Raw genomic sequence first — 24,067 nt, forward strand, 5'->3', positions numbered from 1 at the left:
AGCCGGTACCTTTTCAGCAGCATCCAGGTTTTGGTTTAGAAGCTGAAGACAGCCGATGTTGAAGCAGATTTTGGAGTTGGGGTCTTGGATATCCAAGAACATCTGGAGCGCTTGAGGCAGTTCTTGTCTGTCGACACACGTTACAGCCTCGTCCCACTGGCGTAGAGTGTCCAAAAAAGACATGGTCCCCCCCCCGGACTGTGGACTCGACTTTGTGGCACAACAAATGAAGGAAGCTCCTCTGGTTTTTGTACCACAGAGATCAGGAAGTGTGATGATGACAGCGGTTGCTGCACCACTCTTGCCTCATTATTGCGATTTATAGCTTGTGACCAAATCATGAAATCACATCCATATAAAAGATTAATCACTGTCTGTAATGTGTGTATTATATGCATTCATAGCTCAAAATTAACTAAAAGCTAACTGTACTTCCGCATGAAAAATTACCTAACTTATTGTTTTTCTTTGTGTTTGTTTATTTCGATCACACATACACTCATAATCAAAACGATACTGTTATGTCCACAGTGTCAATGAATGCACCTCGCGTTGTAGGACAAGGACTGGCGTTATGTTTATCAGAGGCGTGGTTAAAATTATTAACCTAGTTTAGGAAATAAATTAGTTACTTTTGTTATTTTTGATAGCCCTAGAACATATAATCTATTTCTGTTTGTGTAAGTTAAAAAATATTCGTATTAGCACCGTTTTGCTTAGCTTCAAATCGATACAAAAATGTATAGTATCGCCCAGCAGGGGACTGTACTGCAAAAATAAGAACTTCCGGTTAGTAAAATATGTATCTTCTATTAATAACATTCGTATGAGTGGTATTACACAGTAAGTACATTTCAACTGTAATCAAACACAATCAAGCAAAAAAAAAAAAAACTATGTGAACGGTCCACAAAGTAAATAATTACTCTTAATTTGTAGGAAAGGTCACGCATTTCCGCTATTCATCTGGCTCTAGTAGCTAGCTAAACAAACATGGCTCTGCTTCATTATCAGATTACGGATTTTAATGATACGTAAAGAAATGAAAAGGCAAAATTCTACAAAAAATAAGCAACAATGGCTTCAAATACAAAGCCATTAATGAATATTCGGTGCGTTTTGCTTGCTTGGTTGGCTCCGTGTAGCCTTTTGTGAGCGTGTTTACACATAGCTAGCCCTGCTGTGGGCTAATGGAAGCTAGCAAGATGGACCTTGGAACAATGTTGTACAACAATTTAAAAGATGTTACATGGAGCACAACGTCCTTGCCGTTGGATCAACTTGTCAGCTCCTATCGGTTGCCACAAATAGTCAAGCTGGACAACGGTCAGTTACTTTGAAAGTCTTCCAGCTAACTTGTGTGTCTGGCTAGCTAGCTCGCTTACTAACCAACCTTCCTAGAAGTGTCGTGGTAACCTGATTAAAGTTGGTGTCTAGCCTGTGGCGGGGTTATATTTGACTTTTTATTATTATTATTATTAAATTCTACTTGCAGTACTTTGTAATAAACTAACAGAAGAATTTAAATAGCTCAACTCATTTATTACTACAAATGGTCACTGTAAAGTAATAAATATATGTTGTTAACGTAGCCAAATGTCCATCCCTAATTTGTAAAAGGCAGTCATTAAATATAAATTATCCTAATTAAAGTAGTAATTACATTATTATATGTAGTATTGTATTATAGCCTCCATCACTCACTGAAGGGTTAATCTGTGTCACTTAATCTTAGATAGTTTTTTCATATCTTTAGTAAACAACATGAAGTTGCAGAAAATTGGCAAAAATTGGCTTTTTGGAATAAATGATTCGTGTTTTTTTTTTTCCTATTTCAGGCCAGTTAGTGGAAGGGCTCAGAGACAATGACTACCTCTTGATTCATTCCTGTCGTCAGTGGACAACCATTACTGCTCATAGTCTCGAGGAAGGACACTACGTGATTGGACCCAAAATAGAGATCCCTGTTCATTATGAGGGTAAGTGGAACGGTACATGCACACTACGATATATTAGCAAAATATATGCACATATTTAAGCAAATTTACACACTATATATGATGATATATGTATTTTTCTATACTAGTCATAATGTTACATTGAGACAATAGCCACTGCAGGAAGTACTGTCCAGAAACAAGAGACAAAAAAGGAACAGCAAGCAACTATCCCAATGCTAACCTCAAATGTAGGAATATGACTAGAGTACTTTACATTTAGTTCTTCCATAGCCAATCGTCTGCAACAATATCATCCATTTTATAGCCAAAATGTGTTTAAGTCGTACGGCATTGCCGTCAATCAATTACTAGCAATTTGCTATTATTTACTGGTGGTCCTGCATCATAACCCTTGTTAAAAAAATAATAAAAAAACATCTAAAACAGTATTCCCAAATTGTGGGCCATGAGAGGTCATTAAAAATATGATTCATTTTTGCAAATATTATTTTTTAAATTATTTTTTATTGTAAAATATTTATTTCACAATTAAAAAAATATTTTTAAAAAAGGACAAAAACGGAACAGCAAGCAACTATCCCAATGCTAACCTCTGTGAGTCTATATTATGTCACTTTATCGCCTTTATTGTCGACTATAATGACTAACATGAATATAAAGGTGATTATAGGGGTGTTATTTCATGTCAAGAGGGCTCTAATAAGGTTATAAAAATGTATTTAGAAGGAACAGTGATGATGGCGTACCGTTACACCCCTGGTATAATAGTGACTTGCAGTCAGTGAAAGCATCACCACATTAAATATGACATCTTTTCCTCTCAGGTCAGTTTAAGCTACTGGAGCAGGATCGAGACGTCAAAGAGCCGGTGCAATACTTCAGCAGCGTGGAGGAGGTGGCCAAAGCCTTCCCCGAGAGGGTTTATGTCATGGAAGAAATCACATTCAACGTTCAGGTATGGCTAATATGTTATTTTTTGACTTCATATTCTAAACGGTGAAAGTATTGTATGTAAGTGTTTGGTACATTGGTTTGCGTACGGAATGAAAACAAGCACGTTTCAGGCTCTGAAGCATGAAGTCGCTTCCGATGCGCCGCACACTCCTTTCTCAGCCTTAACTGGTCATACCAGTAAGTGATGTTTTGGGCCGTCTAACCAGTAAACCGGCGTAATTAATTGTAAGAGTAGACACATGTCAACACGGCTGAAGATACACTGACCAGCATTCATTTCATTATCTGCTTATTATTGTTATTGTTTATGTAGAAGGGGCTATTAACTGGATGGTTAGATGTAGGGGTGGAAGAAAATATTGTTTTGGTGATGTATCGCGATACTGTATCGATATTTAAAAGTATGATATGGATATTTTTAGGCATTTATCATAGAGTGTATATCAGGGGTCTCAAACTCAATTTAGTTGGGGGCCACTGGAGCTCGGGTCTGGGCGAGACTGGGCCGCATCAGGTTTTCCCCCCAAAAAAAACCCAAAAAACGCATTTATTAAAAACAATTTTCTACAAGAAAAGCTCTGATAAAACATTAACTGTTATCAAATATCTTACTTTTTATTTTTCTACACAAAATCAGATGAAAAATTAATAAACAAATCAAGAATAAAGAAAATCAATCAATCAGTAATAAATAAATAAATATAATAATAATAATAAAACGGCAAATAATAAAAACTTAAGAAACCACATATAGTTGGTGGGTAGACAAATTATTTTTTTCAGATTAAAATGAACAAAGCATTATTAGAGCCCTGTAGACATGACAAAACACGACTATCGTCACATTTATACTTTTTTTTTATTTACAACATATTGCGCAACTGCACATGCTAACTCGCAAACTAGAGAGCTAGCGACCTAAACGGTAGCCTCCAAGTTATTTCCTTTAAACTTAAATAGCCAAAAACTTACCACTTCCACATGGATAGGGAGGATAACTATTAATTATTTAACCTTTAACATGAACATTAATCAAACGTAATAATTTTTTCTGGGTACATGATACCATAAAGCATCCATATCAAACTTGCGCAGGCCGCACTAACATTAAACTTTCATATACGACTTCAAGTTATAAAGTTTGTGATACAGCATAACATACTGTTCTAATGGAATAAAAATTAGTAAGTGCATATTGCTGGTGTAATAATCATAATAATTAATAATCTTTACCTACAAGAAAAACAAAAAAAATATCACCTTATTAACAGTATCGTGATATATCGTATCATGAGCCTAGTATCGTGATACGTATCGTATCGCCAGATTCTTGCCAATACACACCCCTTGTTAGATTATTATTATATAGATTATTATTGTCATACTTTCCAGTTGCATTCTGGGAAGTGATCGTATTACACCTAGCTTAGCTTGGAAGCACGTGTGTACGTGATAGCTTAAGATGGTGTCATGTGATTTCTTCCAGATGGCTTCAGGGGAATGCAATGAAGACACCGAAGTTTATAACATAACACTAAGCACGGGCGACGAGTTGACCCTCATGGGCCAAGCCGAGATCCTGTACGCCAAGACCGCTAAAGAAAAATCGAGATTTAACACCATTTTTAAAAAGATCGGCAAGCTGAACTCCATCGGTAAGATGGGTCGGGGAAAGATGCCTTGCTTGATCTGCATGAACCATCGCACCAACGAGAGCATCAGCTTACCTTTCCAGTGCAAAGGCCGCTTCAGCACCTGTAGTCCGCTGGAGCTCCAGATGCAGGACGGCGAGCACACCATCCGGAATATCGTGGAGAAGACCCGGTTGCCGGTGAACGTCACGGTGCCCAGCAGTCCGCCTCGCAACCAGCACGACCTCCATCTCATCCGAGAGGGCCATCGCTACAAGTTGGTCAACATACAGACCAAGACCGTGGTCGTGTGCTGCGTTCTGCGAAGCAACAAAATAATCCCCGTACATTTCCCATTCCATACGGCGCTACCTCGATTTATTATCCCAGAGGAGCTCCTGCAAGGAGAGTTATGGCTGGACACCATGGTGCATCGATGGTTCTCCTTCTGCCAGGAGCAGTTTGACATCGACGACTATTCCCGTGCGGTCCGGGATGTGCGAACAGACTGGAACGACGAGGGGAAGAGCCCGAAAAAACAGAGCAGCGGCAACGGGAATTGCTGCGGCGGCGGGACCTCCAACGGATGTCCCAACAGCACGCACATTCCCAGCTCGCTAACGTACGCCCGCGATGAACTGACGCAATCCTTCCATCGACTCTCCGTCTGCGTTTACGGTAGCAACCTGCACGGTAACAGCGAGGTCAACTTGCAGGGGTGCATGACCTTGTGTGGCGACTGGGCTCTCCTGCCCTCCGACAGCATTCCGACGGACACAACGGAAAACGAACACTTCCTCACCGAAACGATGGACTCCCCGAACCAGCAAGTGTCGGTAAGATCCGACGTTCCTTACGAGGAGCTGTGGTTGGATCACCTGAGAAGCCAGATTCCCAAGTCGGAAGGAATCCGAGGTCTCAACAACGGCTGTGCGACGACCGCGTCTTATCTCGCCACGCTTCCGATGCTGGATGCGTCCCTCACACCGCCGCCAGTCCCGCCCAAATCCGAAGCTGTGAGTACTCAAAACATGAAACAAAAAGTGAAACCTTTACATAACTCTCTCCGACACTTAGCACTGTACAACATTCTGCTTCCCACTGTTAGGGAAACTGCTTGTACCGTCACTTTAAAAAAACAGATCCTACCTTTCTAGGTGAAAGAAGAATGCCGCTTGCTGAACGCACCGCCGATTCCACCACGAAGTCTTAAACAGATGCCATCCGTACCAGTTCTGGCGAAGCCGCACCAGAAAGACACCCGCTCCCCAAGTCCAACCCTTTCCTATTACTCATCTGGACTCCACAGTATGTAAGTGGTCACTATGATACGTACTCCTGTTGGATCAAATAAAAGGTACTGTTGTTCTAAAAATAGACTACACATTATGAAACTGTTAAATCAATATAGTGGAATCTACTGGATTGGACACATTCTGATTTTACTAGATTTTTCCAAAGTCACTTTGAGAGACTTAGTCTTGCCAACATGTCCTGGGTCTTCCTAGAGGTCTCTTACCGGTCATACATGCCCTGAACAACCCCATTATCATTATTAGAGCTCTCTAGACATGAACTAACACCCCTATAGTCACATTTCCACTTATTATTACCCAAAATACATAATAAGAGACATGAATAAGACAGAGTGGTTTGCGCGCAGGCCTCACAGCTAGGAGACCGGAGTTCAATTCCACCCTCGGCCATCTCTGTGTGGAGTTTGCATGTTCTCCCCTCACCTTCTAAATTTCTATCATTATTAGAGCTCTCTAGACTTGAACTAACACCCCTATAGTCACCTTTAGACCTGTATTACCCAAAATACATAATAAGAGACATGAATAAGACTGGCTGTATGACGGACGAGTGGTTTGCGCACAGGCCTCACAGCTAGGAGACCCGAGTTCAATTCCACCGTCGGCCATCTCTGTGTGGAGTTTGCATGTTCTCCCCGTGCATGTGTGGGTTTTCCGGTTACTTCCTCCAGCATTCCAAAAACATGCTAGGTTAATTGGCGACTCCAAATTGTCCATAGGTATGAATGTGAGTGTGAATGGTTGTTTGTCTATATGTGCCCTGTGATTGGCTGGCCACCAGTCCAGGGTGTACCCCGCCTCTCGCCCGAAGACAGCTGGGATAGGGATAGGCCCCGCGAACCTCCTGAGGATAAGTGGTAGAAAATGAATGAATTTATAGCATAGAAAACCATCTAAAAATGGTTTTTAACATTATTAGAGCCCTCTAGACCTGAAATAACACCCCTATAGTCACCTTTACACTCATATTAGCCAAATGTAGTGGTCATAAGAAGAGAAAATAAGATATAATATAGACTCATTCCGGCTGAACGGCAACCGAGTGGTTAGCGAGCAGGCCTCACAGCAAGGAGACCCGGGTTCAATTCCACCCTCGGCCATCTCTGTGTGGAGTGTGCATGTTTTCCGGGTATTCCGGTTTCCTCCCACATTCCAAAAACATGCTAGGTTAATTAGCGACTCCAAATTGTCCATAGGTATGAATGTGAGTGTGAATGGTTGTTTGTCTATATGTGCCCTGTGATTGGCTGGCTGGCGACCAGTCCAGGGTGTACCCTGCCTCTCGCCCAGATGCGACTTAACTGCCTTTACTGTCTTTTCTTCCCACCAGTAGCGGAGCATCTGAACAAGAGGCGTGTGACCCAGCGGAGCAAAGCAGCGCGTGCAACCCGTGCAACTGGACCCAGATCAGCGGCGCCGACCCGGGTGCCGTCTCACCAAGCGGGACTTTGGCGTCCGGGACTTTGTCCTCCAGGCTGTCTTGGCCCAACAACTTCACGGCTTCGGACGACAGTCGCAGTTACTACAGCTATCCCAGGAAGAGATCCACGAGCAACCCCAAAACCTGCAGCCTCGCGGAGTTGGACGCACGCGGCGGTAAAAGCCTCAGCCTGCGGAGCGTGTCTCGGAGTCGCTCCTGCGCCAAATCTTCCAGTTACAATTCGGAAATGTACAAAGACAAAGCCATGGCGGAATCAAACACCAAGCAGAGCCTCTCATGTCCGATTTTACCCCCAAGAACAGCAAAGCCCAACAGAACATCCGCACAGGACGCCTCCACGACACAAGACCTGATAAGCTCCGCCTCCGAGCATCAATGGCAGCCCCCGCCGAGCTTAGCCGGCCTCTCCATAGAGGAAGTATCCAAATCCCTGCGTTTTATCGGCCTTCCCGACGACATCGTGTCGCTTTTCACTTCCGAGAAAATCGACGGGAATTTGCTGATGCAGCTCACCGAGGAGATTCTCTCCGAGGATTTCAAACTCAGCAAACTGCAGGTGAAGAAACTCATGCAGTTCATTAACGGATGGAGACCCAAGATTTGATCGCTAAGACCCTCAGTAGATCCCCCTCATGTTTGAATCCCAAGTTAAAATATTAAAAATCAAGTTATTGAGTTATTAAGCCACGTTTACATGGACCCAAATATTCCAATTCCATTCAAACGGAAAGAATGTAACCTTTGTATACACCTCATTCCGAATTAATATATAATCCGATTCACAGGGGTGGAATATTCCTTTCCCCAATCCATCCATCCATTTTCCTCCGCTTATCCGGGTCCGGGTCGCGGGGAAACCAGTCTTAGTAGGGAAGCCCAGACTTCCCGGTCCCCGGCCACCTCCTCCAGCTCCACCGGGAGGACACCAAGGCGTTCCCAGGCCAGCTGTGAGACATAATCCCCCCAGCGTGTCCTAGCCCAGAACACCTCACCAATCCGATTGAGGAATTTTGTACCCGCTCAAACAGATGTTTGCGTTCTTCTTCTGTTTATTAGTGGTTGGCAAGCAGCTTTGGTGTGCATTAGCGCCATCTGTGGAACAGAATCTAAACCCTTCTATACGCCATCCACAAGTGTAGTTTTATTAAAAAAGAAAATACATATCTATATAAAACATGTGCCGAGCTTAATTATAAAATATTAGCAAAATTTAACTAATTTTTTTCCTGTTCCCGGGTGCATTCTTCCAGGGAATGCCGAGATATGACGTAACACGCAGCTCAATTAAAAAAAAAAAATGGAGGTGAGCAATCGGCACTGGACTGCTAAGGAAAGTTTGTTTTTGATTCAAACTAAATTCCAAGACTGGACGAAGGAAAAACTGGGAATACGGAGTTATTCCAACAAGTGAAAGAAAAACTCACATGATGTTGGTGTTTACGCTTTGACGCTATTCTGGTTGATTATAGCGCCGCATGTTAAGACACGCGATTGGAATATTCCTTTCCATGGATACCATTGCTTTCCGAAAGATTCCATTCGGAAAGACAAAAACTCCTCATGTAAACGTGGCTAATAATTGGCGCCATTAATTCCACTTCCTATTTATTAAAACTAAATGAGCAGGGGACCTACTGTACATGCTAACCCCCCAAATATAGACTACTTCCTGGAACACTTCTTCTTGCTCTTTAAATACGGGACTGCTATTTTGTTATTTGCTAACAATATGGAATCATTTCGCACTTTTAAAAAAACGACTTTGTTTGTATTTTGTTGTTATGTCATCTTCACATTGAAGCCGAGTCAAACAGGGAACAAATTAAAAAGCAAGATTATTGTATTATTACATACAAAAAAAGGGCTCCATTTTTAATCCTAAAGAAGCGTTCCGGGGTGTTGCTATGACCTAACCGGAGGAACCAAATTAAACCGCAAGCACTTAAATGAGCCTACGTTAAAATTAATTTCATTTAACTCTTCTATTAAAATAATCAGGAGTAACATCAGCATTCCCGTGTTGCTTTTTTGCCGTTAAAATCCGACACTCCTGACTGCAAGGAAGAACAAATGAAGGCAATTTAAATAATAATTATGCTCTTTGTTCTAACAGTAAAAATAATAATAAAATGACCTTATTTCCCCAAATCCCCCACTGCCATGAAAACTAATTGTGCCTTTTATGTCCAACTACAAGAGAAAATGCATCGTGCACTTTTACTGCAGTAAAGCTCATCACATGATCAACTTAGAAACTTAGACACACAAATGCACTACATTCATAACACTACTAATCGCTTCTCAGATTGTCCCGGAAGGCCTTAAAAAAAAATGCACATGACGTTTGTATTTGTGCAAGTATTACATTCGTATAAAATACACACATGGTTTAGTTTGGTGTATTTTTAAGGAGTATTATGGCCACAGCTGATCAAAATAGTGAAATGGCAATTTATGAGAATGAGGTTGGAATATTATATTTAAAAAAAAAAAAAAGTTGCCAGATTAGTAATTGTAATACGAAAAAATACCCTTATAAAAAAGTCATTTTTTTAAAGAAAAAAATAAAATAAAAATGAATATTTTCAAGAAAAAAATATTTTTTAATGTTACCATGCATATAAATTTACTTTTTCTTGAAAATATTACTTGACTCTTATTTTATATATTTTTATTTTAACTACTATGACCATGCATATAGTAAAATTTAAATGAAGTAAAAATATATATATAAAATAAGCAATAAAGCAATATCTTCAAGAGAAAAGTAAAATGCATGATCATAAAAAATATATGAAAACATTACTTTGTTTTTATTTTATTATTTTTTTTACTTTATTTAATTGTACTTATTTTTTACATGAAGTAAAATTTTAATAAAGTAAAAAGAAGTAATAAAATATTAAAAAACATGAAAACATTACTTTGTTTTTTTTACTTATTTTAATTTTTTTCTACTTTATTTAATTGTACTTATTTTTTATATGAATTAAAATTTAAATAAAGTCAAAAGAAGTAACAAGAATAAAGTACTATTTTCAAGAAACAAGTGAAATTATTTTTAATATGACCATGCATATAAGTAAAATTAATATAAATAAAAAAAACAAGTCATATTTTCAAGAAAAAATAAAAATTATATGCATGGCCATATTAAAAAAGTAAAGTAAATAATTTAAGGAAAAAAGTAAACAAAAATGAATAATCATATTTTCAAGAAAAGAATAACTTGTTACATTTGTACTTGATTTTATTCTCAAATATTTGGATGATTTTCACCTCATATTCATTTTTGTCCTGTACAATTCTGACATGTAAATGACTTTCTTTGACTTTTTAAAGTGGAAAAAGTACTAATTATTAATCATATTCCATCTTTATTCACGTACAATTAAAACTTCATCATCTGAAACAATGGTATTATTTTATTTTGGAAATATGTATTAATTGGCGACTCCAAATTGTCCATAGATATGAATGGTTACGTGCTCTGTGATTGGCTGGCCATCAGTCCAGGGTGATCAGTGTGGCCCTAATACTCCCTCATCATTTAAGATACACAGTGAAACATCGGTACCGTAGTACTTTTTTTTTTTTTTTTTGCTGTATATTTACGCAGTTTGTTGCCTCTTTAACTATGCAGCGTTGTTATTTTTTATTGTGTATGAAAGAACGTGGCTGATAAATGAAGGTGCCTCGACATTTATACCACATTCGTTACCCCCGACCCCCCCTCGCCTTGTCCCGTCCTGAAATGTTACTTATGCTTATTTGGACTTTTCTGTATTTTTTAAGAAAAAATGTAAAAATGCAAATGTATTTTTTAAGAAAAAATATTACTAATGTCAACTATTTTTTTAATTGAGAAAAATTTATGTTGCTTTTTTTTTGTCATGACTTTGCTTTCTAATGTTTGTAAGCACACACACACACACACACACACACACACACACACACAATGTAAAGTAATGCTCAGCCACATGATAATTAATACGTCAATGTCTATAATTGTACTTTAACAGGTGTTCTATGCAACAGTTGGAGAAGGAACAAACAATACCTTGTGTTCACTATATGCAAATGAGTATTACATACTGTGTAAATATATATATATATTAAAGAATGTACATGCCAAAGAAATTAGTACTATGTATGGTCTTTGACACACACACACACACACACTCTATCATAAATAAGGTTTGATTACATAAATTGCTTTCGATTTGCTTAGCGGTGACCTTATAAGTTATTAAAGAAAAAAAAAAAAAAGACTATGTTTTGGTTTGAGTCGGACCTTGGAATGGATTAGTGATGCTAAACGAGGTTCCACAACTTGTGAGTTGACGAAGAGTCGAGCGTCGCCGACTCGCAAGTTGACGAAGAGTCGAGCGTCGCCGACTCGCAAGTTGACGAAGAGTCGAGCGTCGCCGACTCGCAAGTTGATGAAGAGTCGAGCGTCGCCGACTCGCGACTTGAAGACTCGGGTGTCACCGACTCAAGAGTTGATGAAGACTCGAGTGTCGAAGACTTGCTACTTGATGAAGAGTCGAGGGTCACCGACTCATGAGTTGATGAGTCGAGTTTCACTGACTCACGAGTTGATGAAGAGTCGAGTGGCACCGAGTTTCACAGAGTTTCACCGACTCACAAGCGAGTTGACAAAAAGTCGAGCGTCACCGACTTGCAAGTTGAAGAGTCGAGCGTCGCCGACTCGCGAGTTGATGAAGAGTCGAGTTTCACTGACTCACAAGTTGATGAGTCGGGCATCACCGACTCACAAGGGTCGAGTTTCACCGACTCACGAGTTGAGGAATACTCAAGTCGAGCGTCACCAACTCGCGAGTTGACAAAAAGTCGAGCGTCACCGACTCGCAAGTTGACAAAAAGTCGAGCGTCACCGACTCGCAAGTTGACAAAAAGTCGAGCGTCGCCGACTCGCAAGTTGACAAAAAGTCCAGCGTCGCCGACTCGCAAGTTGATGAAGAGTCGAGTGTCACCGACTAGCGACTTGAAGAAGACTCTGGTGTGTCATCGACTCACGAGTTGAGGAATACTCAAGTCGAGCGTCACCGACTCGCGAGTTGACAAAAAGTCGAGCGTCACCGACTCGCGAGGTGACGAAGAGTCGAGCGTCGCCGACTCGCAAGTTGATGAAGAGTCGAGCGTCGCCGACTCGCGACTTGAAGACTCGGGTGTCACCGACTCAAGAGTTGATGAAGACTCGAGTGTCGAAGACTTGCTACTTGATGAAGAGTCGAGGGTCACCGACTCATGAGTTGATGAGTCGAGTTTCACTGACTCACGAGTTGATGAAGAGTCGAGTGGCACCGAGTTTCACAGAGTTTCACCGACTCACAAGCGAGTTGACAAAAAGTCGAGCGTCACCGACTTGCAAGTTGAAGAGTCGAGCGTCGCCGACTCGCGAGTTGATGAAGAGTCGAGTTTCACTGACTCACAAGTTGATGAGTCGGGCATCACCGACTCACAAGGGTCGAGTTTCACCGACTCACGAGTTGAGGAATACTCAAGTCGAGCGTCACCAACTCGCGAGTTGACAAAAAGTCGAGCGTCACCGACTCGCAAGTTGACAAAAAGTCGAGCGTCACCGACTCGCAAGTTGACAAAAAGTCGAGCGTCACCGACTCGCAAGTTGACAAAAAGTCGAGCGTCGCCGACTCGCAAGTTGACAAAAAGTCGAGCGTCGCCGACTCGCAAGTTGATGAAGAGTCGAGTGTCACCGACTAGCGACTTGAAGAAGACTCTGGTGTGTCATCGACTCACGAGTTGAGGAATACTCAAGTCGAGCGTCACCGACTCGCGAGTTGACAAAAAGTCGAGCGTCACCGACTCGCGAGGTGACGAAGAGTCGAGCGTCGCCGACTCGCGAGTTGACGAAGAGTCGAGCGTCGCCGACTCGCAAGTTGACGAAGAGTCGAGCGTCGCCGACTCGCAAGTTGACGAAGAGTCGAGCGTCGCCGACTCGCAAGTTGATGAAGAGTCGAGCGTCGCCGACTCGCGACTTGAAGACTCGGGTGTCACCGACTCAAGAGTTGATGAAGACTCGAGTGTCGAAGACTTGCTACTTGATGAAGAGTCGAGGGTCACCGACTCATGAGTTGATGAGTCGAGTTTCACTGACTCACGAGTTGATGAAGAGTCGAGTGGCACCGAGTTTCACCGACTCACGAGTTGAGGAATACTCAAGTCGAGCGTCACCAACTCGCGAGTTGACAGAAAGTCGAGCGTCACCGACTCGCAAGTTGACAAAAAGTCGAGCGTCGCCGACTCGCAAGTTGATGAAGAGTCGAGTGTCACCGACTAGCGACTTGAAGAAGACTCTGGTGTGTCATCGACTCACGAGTTGAGGAATACTCAAGTCGAGCGTCACCGACTCGCGAGTTGACAAAAAGTCGAGCGTCACCGACTCGCGAGTTGACGAAGAGTCGAGCGTCGCCGACTCGCGAGTTGACGAAGAGTCGAGCGTCGCCGACTCGCAAGTTGACGAAGAGTCAAGCGTCGCCGACTCGCAAGTTGACGAAGAGTCGAGCGTCGCCGACTCGCAAGTTGACGAAGAGTCGAGCGTCGCCGACTCGCAAGTTGACGAAGAGTCGAGCGTCGCCGACTCGCAAGTTGACGAAGAGTCGAGCGTCGCCGACTCGCAAGTTGACGAAGAGTCGAGCGTCGCCGACTCGCAAGTTGATGAAGAGTCGAGCGTCGCCGACTCGCAAGTTGATGAAGAGTCGAGCGTCGCCGACTCGCGACTTGAAGACTCGGGTGTCATCGACTCGCGAGTTGAGGAATACTCGAGTGTCGCTGACTCGCGAGTTGACAAAAAGTCGAGCGTCACCGACTTGCAAGTTGATGAAGTGGGAATTGTGTAAGCGGAGACGCCATTGTGAACTGTTGAACATTTATTCTTAACCGTAATAACATCCATTTCAACATTCCCATCAAAATAGTGCAATTATTCCGGAATTTCTAACCTAAAACTCCATCAAATTCCAAACCAGCGTGTGTGATGACGATGATGTGTTTTTGCGACCTACTGTGCCATCAGAACCAGGGCTCCCAGCCGGCCCAGACTCTGCCCAGCACGTTGTGGTCCGTGGCCTGGTCCAGCAGACAGTCCACCTGTTTCTCCACCGTGAGACCGGCAGGCGGTAGCGCCGCACGAATGTTGTGCTCCGCCGTCCCCAAAGCCACCGACTGCAAGCCCTGGAAGGCGGAGTCCTTCTCAAAGCCCAGCTTCAGCTCCTCGCTGTTGGGGAATAGAACGTTTGGTTACAGTCAAGTAGGACGACGATGGAAGGAGCACAAAAGTTGATGGAGGATTTTAGTAGCATCAACTGGAATTAAAAAAAAAAAAACAAAAAAATTGTCACTGGGAAAATGATGTTGCTGCAAATGATATAATGTTATGACAATAATGTCAAAATATTATGGAAATAAAGTCAGAATTACAAAAAAGAAAATCTACAGGAAGAAATGTGAAAATGTAAAAAAAAACAGCTGTAATTTTACAAAAATAAAGAAAAAAAAGTCAACATTTTAAGCAAACAAACACGTAATATTCTGAGGAAAAATAATATATATTTTTAACTGACAAAAACAAAAAGAGTAGTAATTTTTGGAAAATTAGGAATAATGAGAATATTATGTGTTATGAGAATAATGTGAAAATATTACAGGAATATTACAGGAAGAAAGGTGAGAATGTAAAAAACAAAAAAATAAAAAAGGGAAAAAAGCTGTAATTTTTCAAAAATAAAGTCAGAATATTCAAAGAAAAAATGTGTATTCTTAAAAATTTTTTTTAACATTTCAAGCAAAATAAACACGTAATATTCAGAGAGGAAATAATATATTTTTAACACCGACCAAAACAAAAAAAATCTAATTAGGTTGCTGCAAATGATATGTTACGATAATCTCATAACCTCATAATTACAAAATATACAGGAACGTGAAACAGTTGGGAAATGGAACCTGTAAAAAAATAAAGTGAAAATATTAAGAGAAAACTAAATTTAAGAAAAAAAATTCTACATTTTAAGCAAATATACCCATAATATTTTGAGGTAAAATAATATTTTAGTACCATAGAATTAATTTTTTTTCAACTGAAAAAAAACTAAAAAAATTGGAAAATGAGGTTGCTGATAATGTTATGTTTTGAGAGTAATGTCAAAATATTACGAAAATAAAGTCTGATTTACGAGAAAAAAAAACTACAGGAAGAAAGGTGAAAGTCGAAAAATAAAATTAATAATTTTATGAGCAGTACAGTCAAAATATTGAGAAAAAGGTCATTCTAAGGGTAAAAAATGTCAATATTTTAAGCAGATAAGCTCGTAATATTATGAAGAAAAATAATATTTTAGTAGCATAGCATTTTACAAAACAGAAAAACAATAAGTTTTAATTTTTTTTTAGAAAATTAGCAGACCAATTAGCAAACTATTTGGTCGGGAGAGTTTTTGTTGGATGGGATCGTAACCTACCCGGTAATCGTAGCCTACCACCCGGTAATCGTGGCCCACCCGGTAATCGTAGCCTACCCAGTAATCGTAGCCTACCACCCGTAATCGTAGCCTACCTGGTTATCGTGGCCGGATTTGCACCCTCCAGCTTTCGTCTGGCAAAGCTGACCTTCTGCAGAGGATACCAGTTGATCTCTTTGGTGTCCACGCTCTCCGTCCAGGTGCCGCCCTTCTTGAGCTGTTTCATCTCAAAGTTCTGTGAGAACGGCAGACATGGCAGCCAATGACGGAGGAGAACCAGAGTGGCGTTCAAAGACCCGTACCTTCCAGTCCAGCGATGGTTCCTTGACAAAAACGTCCATGGTGTTGAGCAGCAAGTCCGGCTCGTTCCTGTACGCTCGTAGGGAGTGCACCATGACGCTCTGGATCAGACCCGACTCCTTCAAGGGTTGCATCAGATTCAAAAACTGTCTGGTCAGCCGGAAAGGCATGAGCTCGGGCACGGGGAGGAACTGGGGGGGGGATGAAGAACCACACAAACCGCTCAATGCATCCATAAACTCTCTTTAACGTGAGCACATCTGGGGAGACGCTACACAGGCCGCCATGAACATCCAACACCATGCTAACCTTTTAGGCCATCATCTAGATTCGTATCCAGATTCTCACCAATCTGGTCCTGGCCCCAAAACAACTTTCCTGAACTTCACAGCCCGGGAGTTTCACTGACACACTGGTGGTCGTTCACTGACTCACATGTTGAGAAAGACTCGGGTTTCACCGACTCACGAGTTGAGGAAGACTCAAGTCGAGTGTCGCCGACTCGCGAGTTGACAAAGAGTCGAGCGTCACCGACTTGCAACTTGAAGAGTTTAGTGTCACCGACTCATGAGTTGATGAAGAGTCGAGTGTCGCTGACTCGCTACCTGATGAAGAGTCAAGTGTCACCGACTCAAGAGTTGATGAAGACTCGAGTGTCGAAGACTTGCTACTTGATGAAGAGTCGAGGGTCACTGACTCGCAACTTGATGAAGACTCGAGTGTCGCCGACTCACGAGTTGAAGACTCGAGTGTCGCCGACTCACGAGTTGAAGACTCGAGTGTCGCCGACTCACGAGTTGAAGACTCCAAACTGTCACAGAGTTTCACTGACTCACGAGTTGATGAAGAGTCGAGTGTCGCCGACTGACGAGTTGATGAAGAGTCGAGTGTCGCCGACTGACGAGTTGATGAAGAGTCGAGTGTCGCCGACTGACGAGTTGATGAAGAGTCGAGTGTCGCCGACTGACAAGTTGATGAAGAGTCGAGTGTCGCCGACTCGCGACTTGAAGAAGACTCGAGTGTCGCCGACTCGCGACTTGAAGAAGACTTGAGTGTCGCCGACTCGCGACATGAAGACTCGAGTGTCGCCGACTCGTGACTTGAAGACTCGAGTGTCGCCGACTCGTGACTTGAAGACTCGAGTGTCGCCGACTCGCGACTTGAAGACTCGAGTGTCGCTGACTCGCGACTTGAAGACTCGAGTGTCGCCGACTCGCGACTTGAAGACTCGAGTGTCGACGACTCGCGACTTGAAGACTCGAGTGTCGATGACTCGCGACTTGAAGAAGACTCGAGTGTCGCCGACTCGCGACTTGAAGAAGACTCGCGTGTCGCCGACTAGCGATTTGAAGAAGACTCGAGTGTCGCCGACTCGCGACTTGAAAAAGACTGGAGTGTCGCCGACTCGTGAGTTGATGAACAGGCGAGTGTCACCGACTCACAAGTTGACGAACAGGCGAGTGTCACCGACTCACGAGTTGACGAAGAGGCGAGTGTGACCGAGTGTCACGACTCACAAGTTGAAGAGTCGAGTGTCACCGACTCACAAGTTGATGAAGAGTCGAGTTTCACCGACTCACAAGTTCATGAAGAGTCGAGTTTCACCGACTCACAGGTGCTCAACAAAGACCAGTTTCACCGACTCACCGCTTGAGGAAAACTCAAGTTCCCCCGAATCCCGAGCGTGAGACGAAGTCTCGAGTTTCACAAAATCCCAAGTTGATGCAAACAAGTTTCAGTGACTAACGAGAGTACTGAACGACGGCAGCTGTAGTACTGCAGTACTCTACAGTACCTGCGTGGCGGACCCGAAGGCGTGGCCAAAGTCGATGCCGATCATGCCTCCCGTTTCCGTGTTGATCATGAAGTTGGAGAGATGGCGGTCGCCGATGCCGAGCACCCAGTGGCTGACGCACAGCAAAGCGTGGGAGCTGATGAAGTGCGAGCGCAAGGATAGAAAAGCCTCGGGACTGTTGCACATCTTTAGAAAAGCTCTCCTGAAAATAAAGCAAAAAAAACCACTGTAGTAGTACTGTAGTTTTATCCCGACCCCCCCCAAAAAAAAACTTACTTGAGTAGATCACCAGGCACAAACTGCAACACTTTGGAAAAGTTATTGATGGCGTCAGCACGTTTTGCTTTGCTGCCAAACAATAAAAGTCAGAATTACAAAAAGAAAATCTACAGGAAGAAATGTGAAAATGTAAAAAAAAACAGCTGTAATTTTACAAAAATAAAGTCAAAATATTCAGAGAAAAAAAAAATTATTCTTTAAAAAAAAGTCACATTTTAAGTAAACATAATAGTCAGAGGGAAAATAATATATTTTTTAACACCGACAAAAACAAAAAAAAACAAATTAGGTTGCTGCAAATGATATGTTACGATAATAATCTCATAACCTCATAATTACAAAATCCAAAATATACAGGAACGTGAAAACAGTTGGGAAATTGAACCTGTAAAAAAATTAAATTTAAGAAAAAAAAAATCTACATTTTAAGCAAATATACCCGTAATATTCTGACGTTAAATAATATTTTAGTACAATACAATAAAAAAAATTTTACTGAAAAAAACAAAAAAATTGGAAAATGAGGTTGCTGATAATGTTATGTTTTGAGAGTAATGTCAAAATATTACGAAAATAAAGTCTGATTTACGAGAGAAAAAAAAACTACAGGAAGAAAGGTGAAAGTAAAAAAAATAAAATTAATAATTTTATGAGCGTACAGTCAAAATATTGAGAAAAAGGTAATTCTAAGGGTAAAAAAAGTCAATATTTTAAGCAGATAAGCTCGTAATATTATGAAGAAAAATAATATTTTAGTAGCATAGAAAAAAAACTACAGGAAGAAAGGTGAAAGTCAAAAAATAAAATTAATAATTTTATGAGGGGACAGTCAAAATAGAGAAAAAGGTCATTCTAAGGGTAAAAAAAGTCAATATTTTAAGCAGATAAGCTCGTAATATTATGAAGAAAAATAATATTTTAGTAGCATAGCATTTTTTTTTTTTTAATTGTATAAAATTAGCCATAAAATTATGTCAAATATTTGGTCGGGAGAGTTTTTGTTGGATGGGATCGTAGCCTACCCGGTAATCGTAGCCTACCCGGTTATCGAAGCCTAGTACATGTAGTAGTAGTAAATGTAGTAGTGTCATGGTACTTACATGTACGACAAAACGTAAAGTTTTGTGATGTGAACGTCCGATTTTGGCGCCGCAAACGTGGACAGCCACTTGTTGTACATGTCAACAGACCTTTAAGCAGGAAATATATTATAATGAAGTACTTTTCATATAAATACACTTTAAAAAATACTCACCTGGCTGCCCTGAGGGACTCCTCCTCAGTCATGGTGGCTGAGAGAAACTCCTTTAGGGTGCATGTGTTCTCCATCCACTCAATCAGACCAATTCTGTAAGTATTATTTGTTATATTACATAAATATAGTACTTGAAGAAAATACATGAGTACCCAATACCGTGTATTTATGGGGATGACTTGGTAGGTTCGGAGTTGAAGGCCTCGGTTAGCACAGGCGGAGTCTTGGTTCAGTAAAATGTTCATGACGGCAAAAAGCTGCTCGATACGCTGATCCTGACGGAGGTCCTCGCCGCCCTTGACCAGGAAAGGGTGGTCACGCTCGTCGTCGCCACGGATGATCAGACGTTTCGGACGGCGAAGGGACGACATCACCTTTACCTGCGGGGCGGGAATTCGGAAACTAAAGTGGTACACAAAACTCGGATCGGTTTGAGATTAATCAATATGGATAATATAAAAAATTATATAGTGCAGTCGGTCGGACATTTTTGATGATTTTGACAGATTTATCAAGCCACACAGAATATTGTGTTCTTGGGACAGATAGAAATTATATAAAAATTATTTCATGAGGAAAAATTTTAAGCAAATAAACACGTAATATTCTGAGGAAAAATAAGAAAATCTACAAGAAGAAATGTGAAAATGTAAAAAAAATAAAACAAAAAACTGTCATCTGTAATTTTACAAAAATAAAGTAAAAATATTCAGAGAAAAAAAAATTCTTTAAAAAAAGGTCAACATTTTAAGCAAATATACGTAATATTCTGAGGAAAAATATATTTTTAATTTTGACAAAAATTAGGTTGTTGAAAATAATATGTTATGAGAATAATGTCAAAATATTACAGATATGTAGTCCTGTACTACAGGAAGAAAGGTGAAAATGTAAAAAAAAGAAAAAAGAAAAAACAGCTGTAATTTTACAAAAGGTAAAGTCAGAATATTTGTATCGAAAAAAACTTGTATTCTAAAAAAAATAATAAAAAAAACATTTCAAGCAAATAAACCTGTAATATTCTGAGGAAAAATAATATATTTTTAATTCTGACAAAAACCAAAAGAGAAAATTAGGTTGTTATGAGAATAATGTCAAAATATTACAGATATATATTACAAATATTACAAAATATTCCTGTACTACAGGAAGAAAGGTGAAAGTAAAAAAAAACAGCTGTAATAATAATAATAATAAAAAAAAAGAATTCAAGCAAATAAACCTGTAATATTCTGAGAAAAAATTATATATTTTTAACTCTGACAAAAGCAAAAAAAAAGTTGCTGCAAATGATATGTTACGAGAATAATCTCAAAATATTTTGGAAATAAAGTCATAATTACAAAATCCAAAATATACAGGAACATGAAACAGTTGGGAAATGGAACCTGTAAAAAATAAAGTGAAAATATTAACAGAAAACAAAATTTAAGAAAAAAAAATCTACATTTTAAGCAAATACGTATATCCATAATATAAAAAAAATATTAAAAATAATTTTAAAAAAACCAAAAAAAAAAACCCAAACTATATTAGGAAAGCAGGAAGTGAACAAATGTAACAGTTACTGATTGCAAAAGTACCAGATGGAGGGGTAGGATTTAATAAGCTTTGCTTCTTCCTACTCCTTTTGGACATGTGGAACTGTGAACTGATTATGTGATGCATTCAATTGTAATCTGATGCATCTTCAAATGAAATTAAACCAAAAAAAAAAAACGGCAACAGTGTTTCATTTACTTACCTGACATATATTAACCAAGCTACAGCGGTATTATTATTGTAGCAACTAACATGTAAAACCATATTTATCTGGCGAGCTAACAAGACGGCTCGCTAAGTGCTACTCTACGCGTCAATCGCAGACAATTTCGCTACAAAGACTCAAGATGCTCGTTTGCTGTGAGAATTTTTTTTTTTTTACCTGAGGACCGGAGCACATATCTTAAGTGTTGTCGCTTGTATCTATGGAACTAGCATAAGCATATGTATAAATACGGTGAGGAAAAAAAGTTTCGGTAACGTTTTAAATCATCAAAATACGGCAAGAGTATTTGACGCATGTATATGAAACCTTGAAAACATCCAAAACGGGTGTGTCCCAATGATGTACATTATTAGCTAGCTCATATTAACTTGTTTTCTTGTGTTATAATACACAGAAATATGTGTTCATTTTTCACATAATGATTGCGGATGATGGATTCCCCTTTAACTCAACACGCCGAGGTGCCTTTTAGCTTCCTCGTTGCTGCTGAGATTTGGCTTAAAACTGCACCGAACATGTTCTCTTCTATTGTGGAGTTGCATCATCACCTCTTAAAAGGCTACCAATACATACCCTCTCGTCAAAGCCCGTTATTTTGGCATGATATTCCGGTAAAGGTTTGGATCTGCCATCATACTGACCTAAAAAGACAAAATACCGGCAACAAGTTCAACGTCAAGAACCGAAAACAGTCATCCCCCTAAAGGACGCTAACTATGTGCGATTGATAGATTTTGTTGTACCAACCAGGGATCTCCAGCTCGTTCCTGAACGCATCCGCCTGGAATGCACTCAGCCATGGTGAATACTCCTTCAGGTTGCCGGGTTCCTTCTGGTACCCCTGCATGGACCTAGCTAGGTCATCCACTTTACGTAGAAAGGTCTTGTCTTTCCTTTTCTCAAACAGCTTGGTGCCTTTATCTCCCAGTAAACTTTGCACATCTTTGGCAAATTTCTGCAAAATAAATATCATTAGGGTTAGACTTTCAAACATTTATAAACAGCATATTATCATACATAATAGATTTTATTTAAATTGTATAATAATGATCCTTTGGATGTTAATTTTACTTTTTTTTGTTTAAGACAATTAAAAAATGCAAAAAAAACAGCATATAATTTATATAGAAAATAAATAAATTACAAACTTGGATAAATTTCTTGCGAAATGTCCCATGGCCGTCTTTTTTGCAATCCCCGAGCGAAGAATGCATCTCGTTGTACAAGTTCTTCATTTTCTCCTTGTCCAAGTCTGGTTTTTCCATTTCGTTTTTTACATTTTCCCACCAATCCTGCATGGACAAAATGACCAAAAAAATTATTTAAAAAAAACCACACTAATTACCATATTTTCCGGACTACAAGTCGCAGTTTATTTTCACAGGTTGGCTGTTCCTGCGACTCCAGAGCGACTTATAAATGAAAAAATATATATATAAAATTATAAAATTGCACTTCTGGTTGGATGCTAACTGCATTTTGTTGCCCTGTACCAGTGACATGAGCAATAACAAACGACTTATACTCCGGAGCGACTTATAGTCCAGAAAATATGGTATATATTTAAAAAAACAAAACAAAAAAAAACCAAATGCATGGATAAAAAAAAAAGGGGAGTGGAACTTACCCTAAAAATCATATCAGGATTTGTAAGCTGCTGCAGCGCATCCACAAAGTTCTTCACGGCTCCTCCTTTATCCAACATGCTCATGATCCTGGTGATATATGACAATATTAGCATAATCTCTCTACAACAGTGGTACTCGACTGCTTTGGGCTGTGGGACAACTCAACTCAATTCAACTTTTGACTCAAAACGTCACAAATATCTTAGAATCAGCGCTAATAATATAAGGCAGCCCTACAGACAATAACCATAATAATAATAACTAGAAAATTCCAGCAGAAATTTTGATGGGCTTGCCACCTGTGCTGTGAACCTCGGGCCCGGTGTGCAAACGGCTACCATGCTAGCACCTAGCAAGAAAGCCTCAAACACCGAAAAGGTTGATGCAGTCTCATCGTGTCCCCACATCATGCCATGTGTCTATTTGCCTTTAGACATTAGTAAATTAGCTCAAATGCTAACATGCTAAAGGCTACCAAGCTAGCACCTAGCAAGACAGCCTCAGGTCCCGAAAAGTTTGGGGCAGTCCCATAGTGTCCCCACATCATGCCACGTGTGTATTTGCCTTTAGACATGAGTAAATTAGCTTAAATGCTAACATGCTAACAGTCATCATGCTAGCACCTAGCAAGACAGCCTCAAGTCTCAAAAGTGTCCAGGCAGTCCGATAGTGTCCCCACATCATTCCATGTATTTGCCTTTAGACATGAGTAAATTAGCTTAAATGCTAACACGCTAACAGTCATCATGCTAGCACCAAGCAAGAGGGCCTCAAGGTTAGAAAGTGCCAAGGTTGTCCTATAACTTCCCTACATCATGCCATGAGTGTATTTGCCTTTAAACATGAGTAAATTAACTTAAATGCTAACATGCTAACAGTCATCATGCTAGCACCTAGCAAGAGGGCCTCAAGGTTAGAAAGTGCCAAGGTTGTCCTATAACTTCCCTACATCATGTCATGTGTGTATTTGCCTTTAGACATGAGTAAATTATCTTAAATGCTAACATGCTAGCAACTAGCATTTAGCCACAGAGAGAGTTGAGAAGTTTATCTAAAAAAATGAGCAGTAAATCATGGCCGTATGGCTGAGCTACAAGGCTGTGAAAAGTCTGTAAATTCTCGTTTTCTCTGGAATGTGGCTGTTCTAAACAATAGAACAGGTGTACCTAATCTAGTGGCCCATTTTTGAACGTTTTGTGTGTGGGGGGTCCTTCTTGCGGTTTTGGCCGCATTACGCG

General features: G+C 40.4%; 3 protein-coding genes across 5 annotated transcripts in view; 1 reads left to right on the forward strand and 2 right to left on the reverse strand.

The window, feature by feature from the left end:
• ncf2 (neutrophil cytosolic factor 2) overlaps positions 1–742 on the reverse strand; it is a 198,776-nt gene extending 198,034 nt beyond the window's left edge. The window contains exon 1 of one of the 3 annotated variants that reach the window (XM_078790627.1): positions 10–742. In XM_078790627.1, coding sequence (XP_078646753.1) covers positions 10–183 — 174 coding nt within the window. In that variant the 5' untranslated portion in view covers positions 184–742. The remainder of the gene's footprint in view (positions 1–9) is intronic. The other 2 variants (XM_058060915.2, XM_078790628.1) reach the window with 2 other exon arrangements.
• Positions 743–963: 221 nt separating this feature from the next.
• garem (GRB2 associated, regulator of MAPK1) lies at positions 964–11,434 on the forward strand. Its single transcript, XM_058060913.2, has 6 exons — positions 964–1,326; positions 1,839–1,979; positions 2,786–2,916; positions 4,402–5,562; positions 5,704–5,858; positions 7,193–11,434. Exons 1-6 carry the CDS (start codon positions 1,191–1,193, stop codon positions 7,905–7,907), a joined length of 2,439 nt encoding a protein of 812 aa, XP_057916896.2. The 5' UTR covers positions 964–1,190; the 3' UTR covers positions 7,908–11,434.
• Positions 11,435–14,157: 2,723 nt separating this feature from the next.
• Positions 14,158–24,067, reverse strand: part of prkdc (protein kinase, DNA-activated, catalytic subunit) — a 69,969-nt gene continuing 60,059 nt past the window's right edge. The window contains exons 75-86 of the mRNA XM_058060910.2: positions 22,829–22,916; positions 22,350–22,493; positions 21,949–22,156; positions 21,775–21,842; positions 19,593–19,813; positions 19,434–19,526; positions 19,279–19,368; positions 18,176–18,247; positions 17,900–18,101; positions 16,107–16,295; positions 15,900–16,039; positions 14,158–14,561 (exon numbers count right to left, since the gene is read on the reverse strand). Of these exons, the coding sequence (XP_057916893.2) occupies positions 14,357–14,561; positions 15,900–16,039; positions 16,107–16,295; positions 17,900–18,101; positions 18,176–18,247; positions 19,279–19,368; positions 19,434–19,526; positions 19,593–19,813; positions 21,775–21,842; positions 21,949–22,156; positions 22,350–22,493; positions 22,829–22,916 (1,720 nt within the window). The 3' untranslated portion in view covers positions 14,158–14,356. The remainder of the gene's footprint in view (positions 14,562–15,899; positions 16,040–16,106; positions 16,296–17,899; positions 18,102–18,175; positions 18,248–19,278; positions 19,369–19,433; positions 19,527–19,592; positions 19,814–21,774; positions 21,843–21,948; positions 22,157–22,349; positions 22,494–22,828; positions 22,917–24,067) is intronic.

The sequence above is a fragment of the Doryrhamphus excisus genome, linkage group LG5, assembly GCF_037039965.1.
Source record: "Doryrhamphus excisus strain RoL-2023G ecotype Guam linkage group LG5, RoL_Dexc_Guam_v1.1, whole genome shotgun sequence".
Lineage (NCBI taxonomy): Eukaryota > Metazoa > Chordata > Actinopteri > Syngnathiformes > Syngnathidae > Doryrhamphus > Doryrhamphus excisus.